The 17,986-nt window shown below is 36.7% G+C and overlaps 1 protein-coding gene across 2 annotated transcripts in view; it reads left to right on the top strand.

The window, feature by feature from the left end:
- cop1 (COP1 E3 ubiquitin ligase) overlaps positions 1–17,746 on the top strand; it is an 84,978-nt gene extending 67,232 nt beyond the window's left edge. For both annotated transcript variants that reach the window (XM_028811315.2, XM_028811314.2), the window contains exons 17-20: positions 3,202–3,326; positions 8,132–8,292; positions 15,089–15,133; positions 17,424–17,746. In XM_028811315.2, coding sequence (XP_028667148.1) covers positions 3,202–3,326; positions 8,132–8,292; positions 15,089–15,133; positions 17,424–17,441 — 349 coding nt within the window. In that variant the 3' untranslated portion in view covers positions 17,442–17,746. The remainder of the gene's footprint in view (positions 1–3,201; positions 3,327–8,131; positions 8,293–15,088; positions 15,134–17,423) is intronic.
- The last annotated feature ends 240 nt before the right edge of the window (positions 17,747–17,986 follow it).

Raw genomic sequence — 17,986 nt, 5'->3', positions numbered from 1 at the left:
AGAATTTCAGCGAATACCAAGTGGAGGCAAAGAAAAACATACTATTTGTTGATTTAAACAGTGGTATAAACAACAAAAGGAAGTTGATCAAGTGACATAGCGTGTCGGAGAAACTCAAAAGCTCAAGTTCACAAAGTCGCACAGTGCCCGAAATAAAAAAGGAAGTTGTCACATATCAAAGTCGCTGTGAAAAGGTGAGTCATAGCCCACCGTCTTAGCGTCATATGAAAGCTTATTAGGGCACAAAGAAAAAAAACAGTGTGAAAAAAGCAGGAAATGTCAATTTTAATCTTAATTTCCACTTTAATCACGTAGTTTATTTTGTCATTAAAGTAGAACATCATAAACTTCATCTTAAAATTGTTTAATTTACTAGTTTCTCAAATCCCATCGTAACTAAAGTAACACGTTAAATGCTTAGTTTTGTATTTGATCTTCTATGTGGGCGAGTCACTACGTGCTTCCAGGCTTTCTTTTCCTCCCAACAGGACACAGAATCCATTACATTCATAATATTACAGCTCTCTGAATAATTAAAATACTGACAAGTATACGTGATATCATTTTCATGATGATAGGAGTTAAAGCATGTTATTAAACATGGGAACACAGTGGCGCAGTGATTGTTCATGTCTCACGCAAGATGCCTGCTGCGCCATGCACGACCTTTGAGGAAATACTTTATTACAGAAGTACTGTCTCTTTCAAACGTACTAACCCCAAATTCCTGTCCTTACTTTTCTTTCTCCAAATACCCAATCGCCATACAATCAGCTCTGTAATAGACGTTAAGCCGTCTGTAAGCTTTGAACGCCAATTCTTCAAAACTTTTAAGGAACATTGAAATATCTTCGTAATGTTTAATTATTCTATCCATCTATCCTTCCAGTGTCGCGCCAGCCACAGCAAGAATACAGCGCAAGGCAGGAACAATCCGTGAACGAAGCTCCAGCTCCTCACTAGCGCTGCGGCACCGTGTAGTTATTTTTATCTGTATAATATAAACATATTTTGCTGCATTTCATTTTAAAAATGATATCGTCATCATATGTGAATACGTACTTTATAAAGTGGCAATATTATAACTGTATTGCAAGTTTACAGTGAGGTAATTGTACTTATAAGTACAAACAGTTCTACAAGGAGCACTTGATGGACTGATTGAGTGTGTTTAGTGTTCTTGGGATGAAACTGTTTGTGAACCGCGAGGTCAGTACAGGAAAGACTCTGAAGCGTTTGTCAGATGAGAGCTTTTCAAATAGTGAATGGCTGAGGCAGCGTGTGCTTGATGCTGTATACCAATAATTCTCTTTCCGATCAGCTGCTGTACACACTCAGCTACAGTGATATAAATACTCCGAGTGGTGCAGTGAGAGTAATATGGAAAAAGATGATCCGCTGTGACAACCCCTAATGGGAACAGCTGAAAGAAGTAGAAGAAGGTGCAGTGAGAGTAACAACGCTAAAGTAGTTATGGTATTGGAATAGTTTGACCATTCTGTGGACCATTGTATTGTTACAGGTTAATTACAGTCAGATGAATTAAACTAATAAACATCCAGCCATCCATCCATTTTCCAACCCGCTGAATCCGAACACAGGGTCACGGGGGTCTGCTGGAGCCAATCCCAGCCAACACAGGGCACAAGGCAGGAAACAATCCTGGGCAGGGTGCCAACCCACTGCAGGACACACACAAACACACCCACACACCAAGCACACACTAGGGCCAATTTAGAATCACCAATCCACCTAACCTGCATGTCTTTGGACTGTGGGAGGAAACCGGAGCACCCGGAGGAAACCCATGCAGACACGGGGAGAACATGCAAACTCCACACAGGGAGGACCCGGGAAGCGAACCCGGGTCCCCAGGTCTCCCAACTGCGAGGCAGCAGCGCTACCCACTGCGCCACCGTGCCGCCCCAACTAATAAACAATATGCGGTTAATTTCTGTGTATTTATAAAGCTGCATCAGGGATGTGGATCTGAAAAAGAAAGGATAACCACACAGGATCAGTAGCACTGCTTTGACGCTGGGTGCCACCAGTCTGCAAAACCGAGCAGAAAACTTGCGTATGTCAGGGTATGAGCTACCGTGGAAATGTGCATGGCTTTATGCCAAGTTTAGGTTTTATACATCGCGATTTGAACGTGGAAATGTTCTTACGCAACATTTTTGTGCGTACCGTTTATACATGCGGCCCCTGGTCCTGTGTGAGTGTAGGTTAGGGTGTGTACTGTATGTGAGTAAGCACTGGGATTTACTGTCCAAAGTTTTTTCCTGCCTTGAAGCCAGTGTAGGCATAGACTTTACCCCCATTAAAAACCTTGAACTGGATTAAGTGAAAAGTGCAATTTCAATCCCCCAATACTTTGAACTGGATTGAATGAGATAATGTGATTGCTACGGAAAGCCACATGAATCTTGCTGCAAGTTATTGTTTCACAATAATCATTGTGGAGAATAACAAGCTCCTTTTGATGCATCAGTCTCAATTTATAGCTTTTCAGGCCAGTTGACACAATGCGAGGAAAATGTTAAAAGATGTTTGCAAAGTATTCCATCAGGATTAAAATGAAAAACATTAAAGTTTTTTTGACGATTACTTGTGTTTTATTCTGTGTATTGTATTGTATTTACCCCCTTTTTTGATACCCACTGCACGCCCAACCTACCTGGAAAGGGGTCTCTGTTTGAAATGCCTTTCCCAAGGTTTCTTCCATTTTTTTTTCCCTACAAGGGTTTTTTTGGGGGGAGTTTCCTTGTCTTCTTAGAGAGTCAAGACTGGGGGGCTGTCAAAAGGCTGGGACTGCTAAAGCCCATTGTGGCACTTCTTGTGTGATTTTGGGCTATATAAAAATAAATTGTATTGTATTGTACAAAGTGACGGTAACATTCTCTTGATCTGTCTGGCAAAGCCAGAGCCTAGAGTCATAGAAATGCGTAGGCATCACAGTTGCCTTGTAGATTGAACTCAATAGATGCAAATATAGTTAAAAAATGTAAATATATAAATAAAGCCTTTTGAGATATCAGAAATAATGTTTCTTTGATATCTACAAGTTGCTTTCTGTTAGTTTTCTGGAAAAAAATCCAAATATTGCCGTATTTTAGTCTGACTAATTTGCCTTGAAGCATTCAGTTCTATCTCCATATGGTGCTTAATTTCTGTACTTGTTATTTGTGTTTTTCACAGGTCTACAGATAGTCAGCTCAAATTATGGAATGTCAATAAGCCTCATTGTTTGCGATCTTTTAAGGGTCACATTAATGAGAAGAATTTTGTTGGTCTGGCTTCCAATGGCGACTATGTTGCTTGTGGTAAGCTATTACTTTCTTAATTATTTAAAAATGTCAAATATGTAATATTTTATAATGGGTTTCCTGCTTTTAAAAAATGCTGTGCAAGTGTATATAAAATGTAATTCATTCTTTTTGATTTGTATTGCAAGCTGGAGAATAACTATATATAGGACTTGCATTGGAGATATAGACATTTTTGATAAGGACATTTCAGTAGTAGAAGCTGAATGTTTTATTTTTCTATGATTTCTATAAACAGTTTTGCCTTGCATTTTCTTCCTTTGCTTCTAGGCAGAAAAATATATTGATTTATACAGTACTCTGCATTTATTTAGTAATTTTTATCAGTTTAATATTCTGTTTATATGGTATTATTAGGTGTAATGCTTTAAATATTTTTATTCTAAGGAGCATTAAAGGATTAAAATACATTTAACCATTGACCTACTGTACTGGTAGCAAAGTTCAGCTTAAGCAATGAGTAGTTAGTTTTTAGAATACATCTTTAAAGGAAGTCATTAGTGTTGGCTGCTTATGGTTAAATTTAAAACAAAAGGTCACATTTAAAACTCTTCATGGAGTTTTTTTACAGTAAAATTATATATGTTAATATACATTTAACATTTCTTTAAATACATGTTAACTTTTTATTAGTAAAATTATAATTTGTCTTTTCATTTTTAACTGTTAGTTACAATACAGTCATTATATTTTGCATATATTCAGTAATATCACAGATATCATTTTCATTGTCTTTTGCTTGAATAATATACATTTAGAAAATCCTTAGTCTCTTAAAAAAATTATGTCTTGACAGAAAGAAATCTTCAGGTTTAGCAAAAGCTTTTCTTAAGCATTAACAAACAACACTAGTGACACCAGAATGTTTAGCTGTGACACAAGGTTGCAAGTGAATGAAGATCAAATCTTGACATGTCCACATAGGTTGAAAAAGAAAAAAAACATTTCATAGGGTGTATTTACTTTTTCACATGTATAATTTTACCATATTGACCCTTCTTTGACCCCTGCTTTTTACTAAGCTAGTAAAATTCAAAATCTTTAAGCTTCCTTCATAGCTCTTACTCTCCTGTCCTGAAATATTTGTAATATCCTTCTTTGGACTTCCTTTAGTGGTCTTGTGTCATCCTAGTAATATGTCAAATCTAAAGTTACACACAGTACTGTGAATATGACCTCACAAATGCATTATGTAGCATAAGCCTGCCCACTATTGTCTTATACTCCATACAACATCCTGCATGCTTGAAGATTTAGTGTACTTGCTTATGCTGCTTGTTTTACACAGTATTTTACACCGAGTCCTTTATTATATCTTCATTCTGACAGTGTGCACTGATTTTTTTCCTGTAATTTTTATTGTTGAGCAGTGGGATATGCTTTTTCTTCTTCAGTCTATGAACCGAGGTTTCAGTGACCATGGTCACTGACTGAGGAGTTTGTAAGTTCTGCCCATGGATTTTTTTCAGGGTATTCAAGTTTTATTCCATAGTCCAATCATGTTCAAGCTAAGTTTATTCAACAATTTGGCCCATTGTGAGATGGGAGTACAGTATGTATAAATGTGACCTACTGTGAACTGGTAATATCTTGTATTTGTTTCCTGCGTTGTGCTCAGAGCTGCTGAAATAGAGTTAGACTCATGACAAACCTATATGCAGAATTAAATCATGAAACAGGTGGGTATTCTGTCTTTTAACAGTTTTTTGACTTGATTTTGTCATCTTTTTAAAAAGGGATGTACAGTAAGTGCTTCTTTCAAAGCTTATCATTCAGCTTTTTAAAAATAATTAATTTAGTCATTAAAACCTCAATTTAATATTTACATACACTTAAAAATGAAAGATATTAAGTAGTGCTTTTGAAAAAGTGTGTGTGTTTGTGTGTATATATACAGATAAAGTCCCCTCCACAATTATTGACACCTGTGGTAGAGATGATTGAAAAGATACAAAAAATTCATCAAGAAATATTTTTAACAAAACCACATGTGCCATGACTATTGGAAACCCTGCATTTAATACAGTGTACAATGTTGCTTTGCCAATTAAACTGCACTGAGTTTTCTCCTGTACGGTTGGAGAATACAGAGTTGGCAATCTGAGACCATGCCTTTTTACAGAATCTCTTCAGATCGTCCAGGGTCCCAGGTCCTCTTTTGAACCCTTTCCTCATTAACTCACCCCATGGTTTTTCAATGTGGTTTAGTTCCAGGGTCTGAGAAAACTATGGTGGAAGCTGCATTTTGTGTTCCTTTAACCATAATTTGGACATGTTTTTTAGATCATTACCCTGCTGGAAGATCCAGTGATGACCCAGTTTTACTTTCTTGGCAGCGGCAGGCAGATTTAAATTGAAAATTCCTGGTATATAATGGATTCCATGGTGACATGTACTCTAACAATGTTCCCACCCAGAGCCTTTAGAGTAAGAACAGCCCCACAACATCACAGAGCCTTACACCATACTTGACAGCGAGGATCAGGTTCTTTTTTGTATAGCCATTCTTCATCTAATCTTATATCACAGATCCAGCTTATTCAAAACTCAGCTGCAAGAGTCCTTACTCGAACCAGCAGCAGCGAGCACATCACACCCATCCTGCTCCGTCTTCACTGGCTCCCTGTGTCCTACAGAATCGAATATAAAATCCTACTAATAACCTACAAAGCTTTAAATAACCTCGCACCAAACTACATCAGTGACCTTCTCCATCACTATGTGCCTGCCCGCCCACTAAGGTCCTCTGATTCTGGTAATCTTGTTGTGCCCCTCACTAATCTACACTCTATGGGTGACAGGGCCTTCAGCTGTATAGCGCCCAGACTCTAGAATGACCTACCAAAATTAATTAGATCAGCTGACTCCATGAATTCTTTTAAAAAACAACTCGAAACTCATCTGTTCAGGAAGGCTTTTAGCTCTACTTGACTTTATTACCTTTCTCTCAGTTTACTTCTCTGTCAAGATGCCAATTTAACCTGTATGTGTGTGCTAGACCATCAATTATGTTGTCTGTTTTTTCAGAATTTACTGTCTTAATCTTCTTTATTTATTTATCTGGTTTGTACAATGCTATATACTGTATATTCTGTTGTTCTTTATTATATTCTGTAAGTGCCTTGAGCATGGGAAAGGTGCTATATAAATAAAATGTATTATTATTATTATTATTTAATGCCAAACTCACCTTGTGTATGCAGAAAAGCTCAATTTTCATTTTGTCTGACCATGGAACATGGCTCCAATCAAAGTTCTAGTAGCATTTGGCAAATTCCATGCACTAAATCTGGAATGGCTTTCAAGTAATCTTTTGACATGAAGGTGATATCTGATGATGATTTTGGATACTTGGTGACCCCAAGATGCTGTTTTTTCTGTATTTCTCCAACAGTGATATTTGGAGATTTTTTTTTTAATCTCTTTTACTCCCTTCCTCACAGTATCTGTAGGGAACAATAAACTCAGGACTTCTTCCAAGCAAGTTGGTAACTAGTTCCAATTGTTCTGAACTTATTATTTCCTTGTCTGTAGATATGGGCATTTTCAGGTGACTAGCAATTTCCTTGAATTATGAAAGTCAAAACACACTTTTCCCTCATTTGAACTGTGTGTTCACTTATCTTTTATATGTTGATGAATGAATGAGTGAATTTGGCCTCTGTCCACATATTTACACCCCATTGACACAAGGAGTCATGGATTACTACTTGGAACTTCCTAGCATGAGATTTAAATACTTGACAATGAATCTGTTTCTTTGTATTTGTGAAAGGCGTAGGTTTAAACTGCCTTCTCAACCAAAGGCGGCGTGGCAGCTCTGAGGCTAAGGATCTGCGCTGGTATCCAGAAGGTTGCCAGTTCAAATCCCAGTTACAATCCCAGTTACTGCCAAAAATCCTATTCTGGTGGGCCCTTGAGCAAGGCCTTTAACCAGCAATTGCTCCAGGGGCACTGTACAGTTCCTGACCCTGCGCTCTGACCCAAGAGGTATACAAAAATGAACAAATTCCTAATACAAGAAATTTTATAAGGCAAAGTAAAGAACCAAAAAAAAACCACATGCATCAAAACACTAGCATGTAAATGAAACCAAAACATATTACTTAATACATTGGGGCAGAAAAAAGAAGGACCATAAAACACAAAAATATTCAAGATCTGTACTGCAAACAACTATACCTATAACAGCCTCTTAGCCAGGCACCTTAGCAACACATGGAACAGAGGAGATACTTTATATTTTTTGTCTTGGTTTCTCCAGTGCTACTTTCTTAAGTTTCTTTTTTCATTCTTTCTTTTTCAGTCTGTAAATAGGAAGCAATAATCCATTAGTTTTTTAAACCACTCCCATGTTCATGACCCCTAAAAGTATAGTGTTTGTTAGCCGTGTTCTGTAAGTACTGCTTCTATTAGAAACTTGAACATTAGAATAGTCATCCCACTAAATAGAGATGTACAATTTAACTGCATATATGCTATAATGATCACTGCTTCTGGACAACCTGTCCTTTACTGTGTTTAAGGGTTGCACATAACCCCTCAAAATTAATGTCATGTCTGGATTAACTTTTGATCAACCTATGATATACATGTTTAAACTTGTATAATTATTTTTGGATAGAACCTTTTAGTAGGAAAATAATTTGCAGGTTGTCTATGTATGAATTGCATTGTCACCAGCTTTTTTGGGTTTGATGTTAATGGTGCTTGCAGACATTTGAATATTATTAATAAACTACTATCCTCTAAAAAATGTAAAATGTTTCTAAATTGATCTTTGTTTCCTTTTTTTATTGCAGGAAGTGAGAACAACTCTCTCTACTTATATTACAAAGGTCTTTCCAAAACGTTGCTAACATTCAAGTTTGACACAGTGAAAAGTGTCCTTGATAAAGACAAAAAGGAGGATGACACCAACGAGTTTGTTAGTGCTGTATGTTGGAGAGCACTACCTGATGAAGTAAATAAGACTTGTGTTTTTACTTTGCTAGTTCATTTGCTGATTTGTTAATCATAATGCAGGCTGTAATATCTTCCCCCACAATTTTATTAGTTTTTTTTAACTATGGCAATAATCATTAGGCTATAATTTAATGTTCTAAAAAAACAGAGGTAACAATTAGTTTTTTTAAATATTTTTATTAATTTTTATTTCAAGAAAGTAATAAAGTATATAGTCTAGCAGATAAAATTTGCAGAGCTTACACAACAACCAGTACCTTTAATGTCAATGTAGAAAAGATTCCAGACAGTTTTTAAAGAAAACCGAAAACAAACAAAGCCTAATGAAGCAGGAATTCATCCATCACCCGAGGGAAAAACAGGAGAGCCAAGAGAAGAGGAAAAAATACATCTTTTTCACCCTACTTGAATGCTTATTCTAATCTTTTTTAATTAATTCTTGCCTTGTTTTAAAAAAGATTTGAACAGATCCTATAAGCGAGAATTTCATATAATATAAAACATCAGTTAACCCCTGAGATATAAAAGGCAGGTTGGGATTCTTCCAGTTAGGCAAGATAATTCTGTGTACCATTAGTGCGGTATAGGCTATTACAATTAATTTGTCCTTAATCACTCTAAGCCCATCTGGTAGTACACGAAATAGTTTAATGGTTAAGAGTGATTGTAACAGCAGAGCAACATTTCTGATAAGTATTTAAAGAGTGTTGATGAAAGATTTTAAGCTGAATTATTGAGTGTTTTGTGCATATAGAGCTTGAGTGCATTCGGTGTATGACCGCGTTCCATTCCTTTTCCAGGTAAAATTGAGTAGATGTCTTTTAATAAAATTTCTAATTATGGAAATAGTGGAGAAATTGTGTTGCTTGAAAATTAAATTTGAAGCATATTTGTTCATAAGATGCAAATACATTATTTTTGTACAGCACTGTAAGTGTTTTAATCCCAAGCATTTTCCAAGAATTAAATACTGTGAAGGTTTGAGAAAGTTGAAAAAGGTGATTATCATTTAGCAGTGCAACAGATGAATGCTTCTGTGCCTTTAAGTGTGTCCTGCATTGGTTCCTTATTCTGAGTGATTGGAGGATGACTAGATTATTTTTATTTTGGTGAATATAGTATTTACCAGAGCACAAAGTAGAGCATATAAAGAGGCAAGATTTCAGTTTTCATTGCTGATCAATCTGGTGTAAATTCATTCATTTGTGCCAATGTCTAGGTCTTTATAGTGTGTATATTTGACACACGGTAGTAAAATCGAAGGTCAAGTAGTGCTATGCTACCTTCTGCTTTAGGTATTTGTAGAGTTGTCTTTTTTATATGTGAATGTCTCGCATTCAAGATTAATGAGGGTATAATTGAGTCTAGCTTGTTAAAGAACAATTTGTTCATGTAAATAGGGTTGATCTGAAATAAAAATAGAAGCTTAGCAAGGATGTTCATCTTGACAGTATTGATTCTTTCCACTAAGGTGTGATATACCATCTGTTAATATCTTGTTTAATTTTTTTCCATGCTATTACCAAAATTATGTTGAAAAAGTTCTTGATATTTACTTGTGATGTTTATCCCTAGATATTTAAACTGTATTGATAGACTGAATGGATAGACATCCAACCTAATATGGTGTGCTAGAAAATTCATTGGAAAAGCCCACTGTTGTATACATTAATTTTGAGTCCAGATGTCTTTAGAAATTCTGCTAATGCAATAAGAACTAATAGTAAAGATATGCGTGGGTCTAATATATAATGTAGCTGTGGAAAGACAGCCCCCCGGGCACAGACAGACAGACGCCAAATGTCCAGAAGCACACACGTTTATTACTATTTCCTTTAACACCACCCAACACAATGCTTTAGTCAGCCCAAACTCAATTCCTTCTTACCTCCACTCTTCGTATTGCTGCCGCCTTTACTCCTCTCCTCCCAAGTTTTGTCTTCCTCATCCCGATTCCGGCTTTCGACTGGGGAAAGGCGGCCTCTTTTATAATCACACAGATGTGTTCCAGGTGCTCCTTGACGATCTTCTGGCGTCACTTCCTGATGTGACGGAAGTGCCACATGAGCACCCGGAAGCACTCCGAGTGACCCTGGAATTCCTTCCGTCAGCACTTCCACCACACCCTGGAATTCCTTCCGTCAGCACTTCTGGGTGTGGTGGAAGTGCTGACGTCCAGGGCTCCACAATCCTGCAGGGGCCACTAGCCCAAATAGGGTTGAGCTTCTATGCTCCATTCCTGTGGCCCCCATACAAACCAGGGCGGCTGCCCTCTCATGGCCCTGGGAGGTATAGTCCCTCTCCCGGTCATTGCAGGCGTCCCTGCTGGGCATGGCCCCCAGCCGTCCACCACAATACCATATATCTGCATTTATTGATATTTTCTGTTTGAGTCGTCCTTTGGTAATGCCCTTTATCTTTGAATTCTGAAAATGAATGGCCAATTGATATTGCAAAAAAGCAATGGTGATAGAAAGCACCCTTGTCCAGTACCTGGTTCTAGTTTAAAGTAGTCCAAACTCATGTTGTTAATACGAGCTGAGGCTTCAGGACTGGTATAAAGTAATTTATCAATGTTGATATATTTGGGCCATAACCAAATTTGTGCAATATGGTGAATAGATCAATAGTCCATTCCACGCTGTGAACGGCTTTTTCTGCACCCAAAGATAACACCTCTGATGTGTTCAGTGTTGTAATTGAGTATATTATGTTAAACAGATGGCAAAGGCTTGAAGCTAAGTATCTGCCTTTAATGAATCTGGTTTGGTCTTGTGATATTACAGAAGGAAGCACATTTTTCGATCCTTTTAACTAAAGCTTTGGAGGGTATGTTAACATTATTCTGAGGTGAAATTGGTCTATATGATGCACATTGTAGTAAATCCTGATTTTGTCTTGGGGAAGAACAGTAGTTAGATTAGATAGAATTAACTAGCTTATTAATTCAGTGAGCCTCTCCAAGTGATCAAACCAGCCTACCATACAACAGTATAGAAAGTCCCACTTTATTTTAGTACTACATGAATTATGTCATAACCTAATACATTTTACTTATCCAGCAAGATTTGCTGTAGTTTGTGAAGTTCATAAACTGAAACTCAGCAAGTTCAAAAAATGCAGCTTTGACAACTACCACAAACACCAAAATTTATACCTAACAGCTTTTTAAACAAGTAACAGAAGTAGATAGGTTGAGACATTACAAAGTGATTAAAAATGAAGGAACTGGTCAAAAGTGTCACTCACTCTCCCTGTTTAATAATATGGTACTACTGTGTGTCATGGATCCGAACTTATCAGTACTAGTCAGTGTATTTGAAAAACAATTACAGGGTCACTGGGTTTAAAATTAATTTGAATATCATTTTTTTCCAGTCAGACTAAATGCAGATTCTTTTTGTGTAATCACAAAGAAATGTAAAGATCTATACAAATTTAATTTTGCCAGTATTGTAGAAAGCATCAAACAATAATTAAATAATAATAAAATATTAGTTATCTCTTTAGTAGGTAGACTTAATATTGTGAAAACCAATATCCTTCTAAAACCTGTTTCTCTTTCACTGTATGCATATATATATATATATATATCTATATATCTATATATATAAAATTCTTTTCACATTTGAAACAGAAATTACGTTTGACCACGCGATTTGGAAATTACATATGACCACAGAACATATTATAATACAGGAACTAATCACTTCGTTTGTGGACGCCATTTTTATATCGTCTTTACGAATTGTTATTATTTGTGTGAGAGTTATTTTACTGATATTGAAAAGAAGTAAACACAAACACGCCGATCTATCCCATAGAAGTGCACCCTGCGTCGTCCTCTCCCAGTCCACCTCTCTGGACTACAGCGCTGAGCCGTCCGCCTCTAGGCGCGTTCTGACAGAGAAGTTTTATTTATTTGTCCACGTGACTGTCGCGGAAACTGCCACATTGTAACTTTTATTTAGTTGGCAGTACTTGATAGTAGACGAGATGAGGAAAACAGCTTTACGTCTTTTCTACTTTTTAACTGCGGCGAGCTGTACACAATGTACGTGAGAACAAAATGGACGCTGGGAGGTGCAGAATGTCGGGCTGCTACGCAGGGTCGAGAGCTTCACAATTTTGGGCAGCGTCCTCTCTTCTCGCACTATTTGTGACACTTCAAGTGCCACGTCGGCTCCTGGGAGAGTGGAAATCTTTGCGAATGAGTGTAATTGGTGCCATCGAAGCAGGACTCTGTTTGTAAATTACCCTGCACTACTACTTATTGTCCCTTAAGGTGAGTTCGGGTCACTAAAACCCCGCAACATTCAAGGTTCCTTTTGTGATAAATTATTTTAAGAAGTAAATCACAGGCACGTAGTGCAAGGTTGTCAGGCAGAAATTTGGACGATCGCATAGAAAATGTAATGTTTTACTGTTTAATAACTTATAGACTACATTTTATTTTTTTCCCTTGCACTCAGTGAGCGAAGCCACTGGGTAATCAACTAGTGTATATATATATATATATATATATATATATATATATATATATATATATATATATAATCCCTTTTTTAAAGTTAGATTTGCCTCTAATTTTATTCTATTGGAATGCCCATTAAAAGACAACTCTGTGAAAATCTAATCAACAGAATAGCAAGCTTCGTTTCCTTTGGAAAGGAATTCCTTTTCAAACTCCTCTTCATATGCTTTGCTTTGTTCTCCAGCCATCAGCAACTATTGGCTGTTTATTATCAATTCAATTGTTCATCACTTGCTTAAAATATGAAAGAAAAATATAGGTTACAGATGCTGTTCTCTGCTGTTTCAGGGCATGATGATATACTTGTCATCCTTCTTTAACTTACTCAGTGTTTCATACATCTCCAAGAAAACATTTATTAACAATATATTTGTGTCTGTTCATCAGTAACCAGTCTAATGTAAACTTCGAGCCACTCCCAGTTTTGATTTTATGAACAGGTTAGAAATTTTACCAAACAGAACTTGCCCCATGTTCTTAGTATTCCATTAATATCTACACTTGAATATGTTGTAGGTAGTAATTATGAAAACACAGCACAAATTCTTAGATGATCTTACATAACAATGAGAAAAGGACCTTTCAATTGATACTGTTTATTAAAAAAATTATACATTTTTATTTTATTTTTTTTATAAAGTTTGGCATAATTTAGATAGACTTAAGATTCTGAAAGATTCCAAGTATAAATAGTCAGTTGAGGACTAAATCTTAATTTGAAAACAATATCATCAGACACCTTTAAGTTTTGTAAATGTTTGCAAGTGCCGGATTTACATATGCACCTGATCCTCAAAAAGCATTATTTCGAGTAACACCAGACAGGTTAAGATTAAGATGTTATAAATATGCTGTCCATAGATTTAATGTTACCTGCATGTTGACTTAATGGAAGAATCCAACTCATAAAAGTCAATGGAACTCAATGTTTCATATTATTTGAAGCTAGGGAAAAAAAAAATCAAATTTTCCAAAAGAGGAAGGGTCCAAAGCTTTTTCAGAATTTGGCAAAAATTCATTAATGCTGTTCTAAAATAGCCAGTGGGGTTCAGTTTGTGAAATATTGTACTGTGTGCTCATGATTCAGTTGTGTTTTGCTTGTTGTGGTGTAATTTAAGCTCAATAAAACAAATTTAAACATTTATAAATTACAAAGCATGGCAAATGGCAATAGTAATAGACAAAGTAATAGTAACAAGCAAAACTATACAACTTCAGTATAATTAAACTATAATGCAGCAGAACACGAAACTCATAAGTACTGAGTAAGGCTTTCATAACTAATGTTCTAGTTGTAGTGAAAGTGCTGATCTGGTGGGATATCCTATTGTCTACATCCAGACCCTGTACAGATGCATTTAAGAATGTAAATAGGATGTTACATTACATAACCCATAGTTTTGAAATACAAGTCAAGACAGTTTATAATTAAGCTATATTATACATGCATGAGGTTTCTTTTGGAATATCATATGCAGTTTTGATCTCCGCATTACAAAAATGACTCTGTAGCTCTAGTGGAAATCCAGAGAGAAAAAAAAAACTAGGTTTATTCCAGGACACTGAGCTGTGAGAAAATTTTGAAGGAGTTAACCTTTTTAGTTTAAGCAAATGGGTGTTATTGGGTGATATGATTTAAATGAAGAACCTTTTAAAGGTTATTAGTTTGGTTTATTCCATCTGTTATTTTAAAATGATTTCTTCAACAAAAACAGAGAGACACCAATGGAAACTTGTAAAAGGTACAATGTACGTGAACATGAATATTTCTTCAAACAGAAAACTTTAGAATAAGTACTGCGGAAGGTAATAGTACTTCGGGGACCTTCAAAACTCTACTTGATGGGATTTTTATAGAAATTGCTTTCTAGTACATTGAATTTATGAGCTTTATTGAAAAGAAATGCCTGGTTATTATAGAATTTTTATGCATTGATATAAAATGTTTCAGGTCCCATACTGTTGTCAGTGGCGAAATACGTTTCAGTGGTGATCAACAACATAGTAATGAAAACATCCACTTGATAAAGTTTATGTGGTACATTCTTTTCCCAGTTTGTTTTTATTTTTTATATATTTATTTATTTTTTTAATTTTAAGGGTGATGCCAAATAACCTGACAATAGCTTTTATGGGTGAAGTGATGCTGGATCTTCATTAGATGTCTAATTTTTGCTTAGAGAAGCCTGTATTTTTATAATGCATATATCCTAAAGTCCCATTTATTATTATTATTTTTTATTTATTTTTTTTTTTACAGGAGTCTAATGTGCTTATTGCTGCCAATAGTCAAGGCACTATTAAGGTGAGGCTAAAGTTACACAAGGGTTTCTTTATTGTTCTTTTAAAACACACCATTCTGTCTGAATGAAAAATGCTACTTGGGGTAGGTGTTGCATAGCAGCTGTTAAACTGTAGCAAATATTAATGTGTTGACTGAAGATATCATCAAGCACTGCTTCCAACTCTCTTCTGTGACCAATTGTCAAAAATATACTGGTCAAAAAAATTAAAGGAACACTTTTTAATCAGTGTACAGCATCAAGTCAATGAAACTTCTAGGATATTGATCTGGTCAGTTAAGCAGCAGAGGGGGTTGTTAATCAGTTTCAGCTGCTTTGATGTTAATTAAATTAACAACAGGTGCACTAGAGGGGCAACAATGAGATGACCCCCAAAACAGGAATGGTTTAACAGGTGGAAGCCACTGACATTTATCCCTCCTCATCTTTTCAGACTGTTTTTTCACTAGTTTTGCATTTGGCTATGGTCAGTGTCACTACTGGTAGCAGTAGTAACTTCTGGACCCTACAGAAGTTGCACTTGTAGTCCAAGTTCTCCAGGATGGCACATCAATTTGTGCCATTGCAAGAGGATTTGCTGTGTCTCCCAGCACAGTCTCAAGGGCATGGGGGAGATTCCAGGAGACAGGCAGTTACTCTAGGAGAGCTGGACAGGGCCGTCGAAGGTCCTTAACCCATCACCAGGACCGGTATCTGTGCCTTTGGGCAAGGATGAACAGGATGAGCACTGCCAGAGCCCTACAAAATGACCTCCAACAGACCACTGGTGTGAATGTCTCTAACCAAACAATCAGAAACAGACTTCACAAGGGTGGCCTGAGGGGCCGACGTCCTCTAGTGGGCCCTGTGCTCACTGCCCGGCACCGTGGAGCTCGATTGGCATTTGCCATATAATACCAGAATTGTCAGGTCTGCCACTGGCGCCCTGTGCTTTTCACAGATGAGAGCAGGTTCTCCCTGAGTACTTGTGACAGATGTGAAACGGTCTGGAGAAGCCATGGAGAACATTCTGCTGCCTTTAACATGGTTCAGCATGACCGGTTTGGTGGTGGGTCAGTGATGGTCTGGGGAAACATATCCATGGAGGGACGCACAGACCTCTACAGGTTAGATAGACAATGTCACCTTGACTACCATTAAGTATCGGGATGAAATCCTTGGACCCATTGTCAGACCCTGTGCTGGTGCAGTATGTCCTGGGTCCCTCCTGGTGCATGATAATGCCCAGCCTCATGTGGTGAGAGTATGCAGGCAGTTCTTGGAGGAAGAAGGAATTGATTCCATTGACTGGCCCCCACACTCGCCTGACCTAAATCTAATAGAACACCTCTGGGACATTATGTTTCGGTCCATCCGACGCCGCCAGGTAGCACCTCAGACTGTCCAGGAGCTCATTGATGCCCTGGTCCAGATCTGGGAGGAGATCCCCCAGGACACCATCCGTCGTCTCATTAGGAGCATCCCCGACATTGTCAGGCATGCATACAAGCACGTGGGGGCCATAGAAACTACTGAGTACGATTTTGAGTTGCTGCAATGAAATTTCAGCAAAATGGACTAGCCTGCCGCATCATTTTTTCACTTTGATTTTCAGGGAGTCTTTGAATTCAGCCCTCTGTTGGTTGATCATTTTCATTTCCATCAAACGATGTGGCATCCTTTCGTTCCTAACACATTACTCAGTCCATATCAGTATAGATTTCCAGCAGGTTTTTTTTTTTCCCCATTGACATTTGATGTGTTTTCAAAGTGTTCCTTTAATATTTCTGAGCAGTTTATATTTAAGTGGCAGAATATGTCCAGATTATGTAAGGCCAATGGAATGTGTAAGGTGTCTGGCACATTTACAAATAATTATCATTTTTATTGGAAAAAATTACAATTAGTCATTTTCTTGATTAAAGTGAATATTTACATAACATGTGCCCGTTGGATCACTGCAGCAAGTATAAATGAAGCACAAGGATTTTTAAACTTTCTGTGAAAAACAAAACAAGGCCTAGCTGTTCTGTGTTGAGATTGAAAGCCATTTTCACGAGGCCTACAGTGAGACATATTTTCCAAGTCTGTCTGTCTTCCATGTTAGCTTTCACTTTACAAAACAGCTGCATTCTTGTTTTCTAATTTGCATTGTAAATTTAATCTCTTGTGAACAGTATTGACAAATAGAATGCTTCCGTCTGTATGGGAAATTTCATTTGTTACTGTAATAATAAAACATTTTATTTATATAGCAATTTTTCACATGCTCAAGCAACATTAACTCAGGTCCTGTTTTCTGTTCTCATTTAGGTACTGGAGCTTGTATGAGAGAAACTTTTTCATGGAGTTGACCAACCAAATTCTATACCTAGCATTTTTTTTTCTTTTTTTATCTTGGTAAGGGTAGGGGAAGGAAAAGTGGACTTGAAGCCATTTTGAACATCTACCAGAATATTTGTAAAGGATTATAATATTTTTCAATTGTTTTTTATTTTTATCACCGGGTTACCTGTATAAAGACTACAAACGGACTCTGATTTGATGTGGAGAGACCATATTTCTTTATATGTGGCATATTAACAAAAGAAAAAGTCTATTCAACTTTCATTTTGAATAAAGTTTATTAACTTACATTTTGTAAACTGTCGTTTTTTTTTTTCGACAATCTAGTGGCATTTCTACCACTAATTTTAGATATTTTTGTATTTATTTATTTTACCTTTTACATCAAAGAATTCTGTAAAGTAGGAAAATAATGTGTATACCGCGTAACAGACAAATACAGATGGAGTAGGTACAGTATGTTGAACGTGTCCATCAATAAGCAATTTGGTATATTTGTCAGCAGTAAGAAGTAGGGCATTGTTCTAAAA

This window comes from Erpetoichthys calabaricus, chromosome 10 (genome assembly GCF_900747795.2).
Source record: "Erpetoichthys calabaricus chromosome 10, fErpCal1.3, whole genome shotgun sequence".
NCBI lineage: Eukaryota > Metazoa > Chordata > Cladistia > Polypteriformes > Polypteridae > Erpetoichthys > Erpetoichthys calabaricus.
This window is presented reverse-complemented; position numbering and strand designations above follow the sequence as displayed.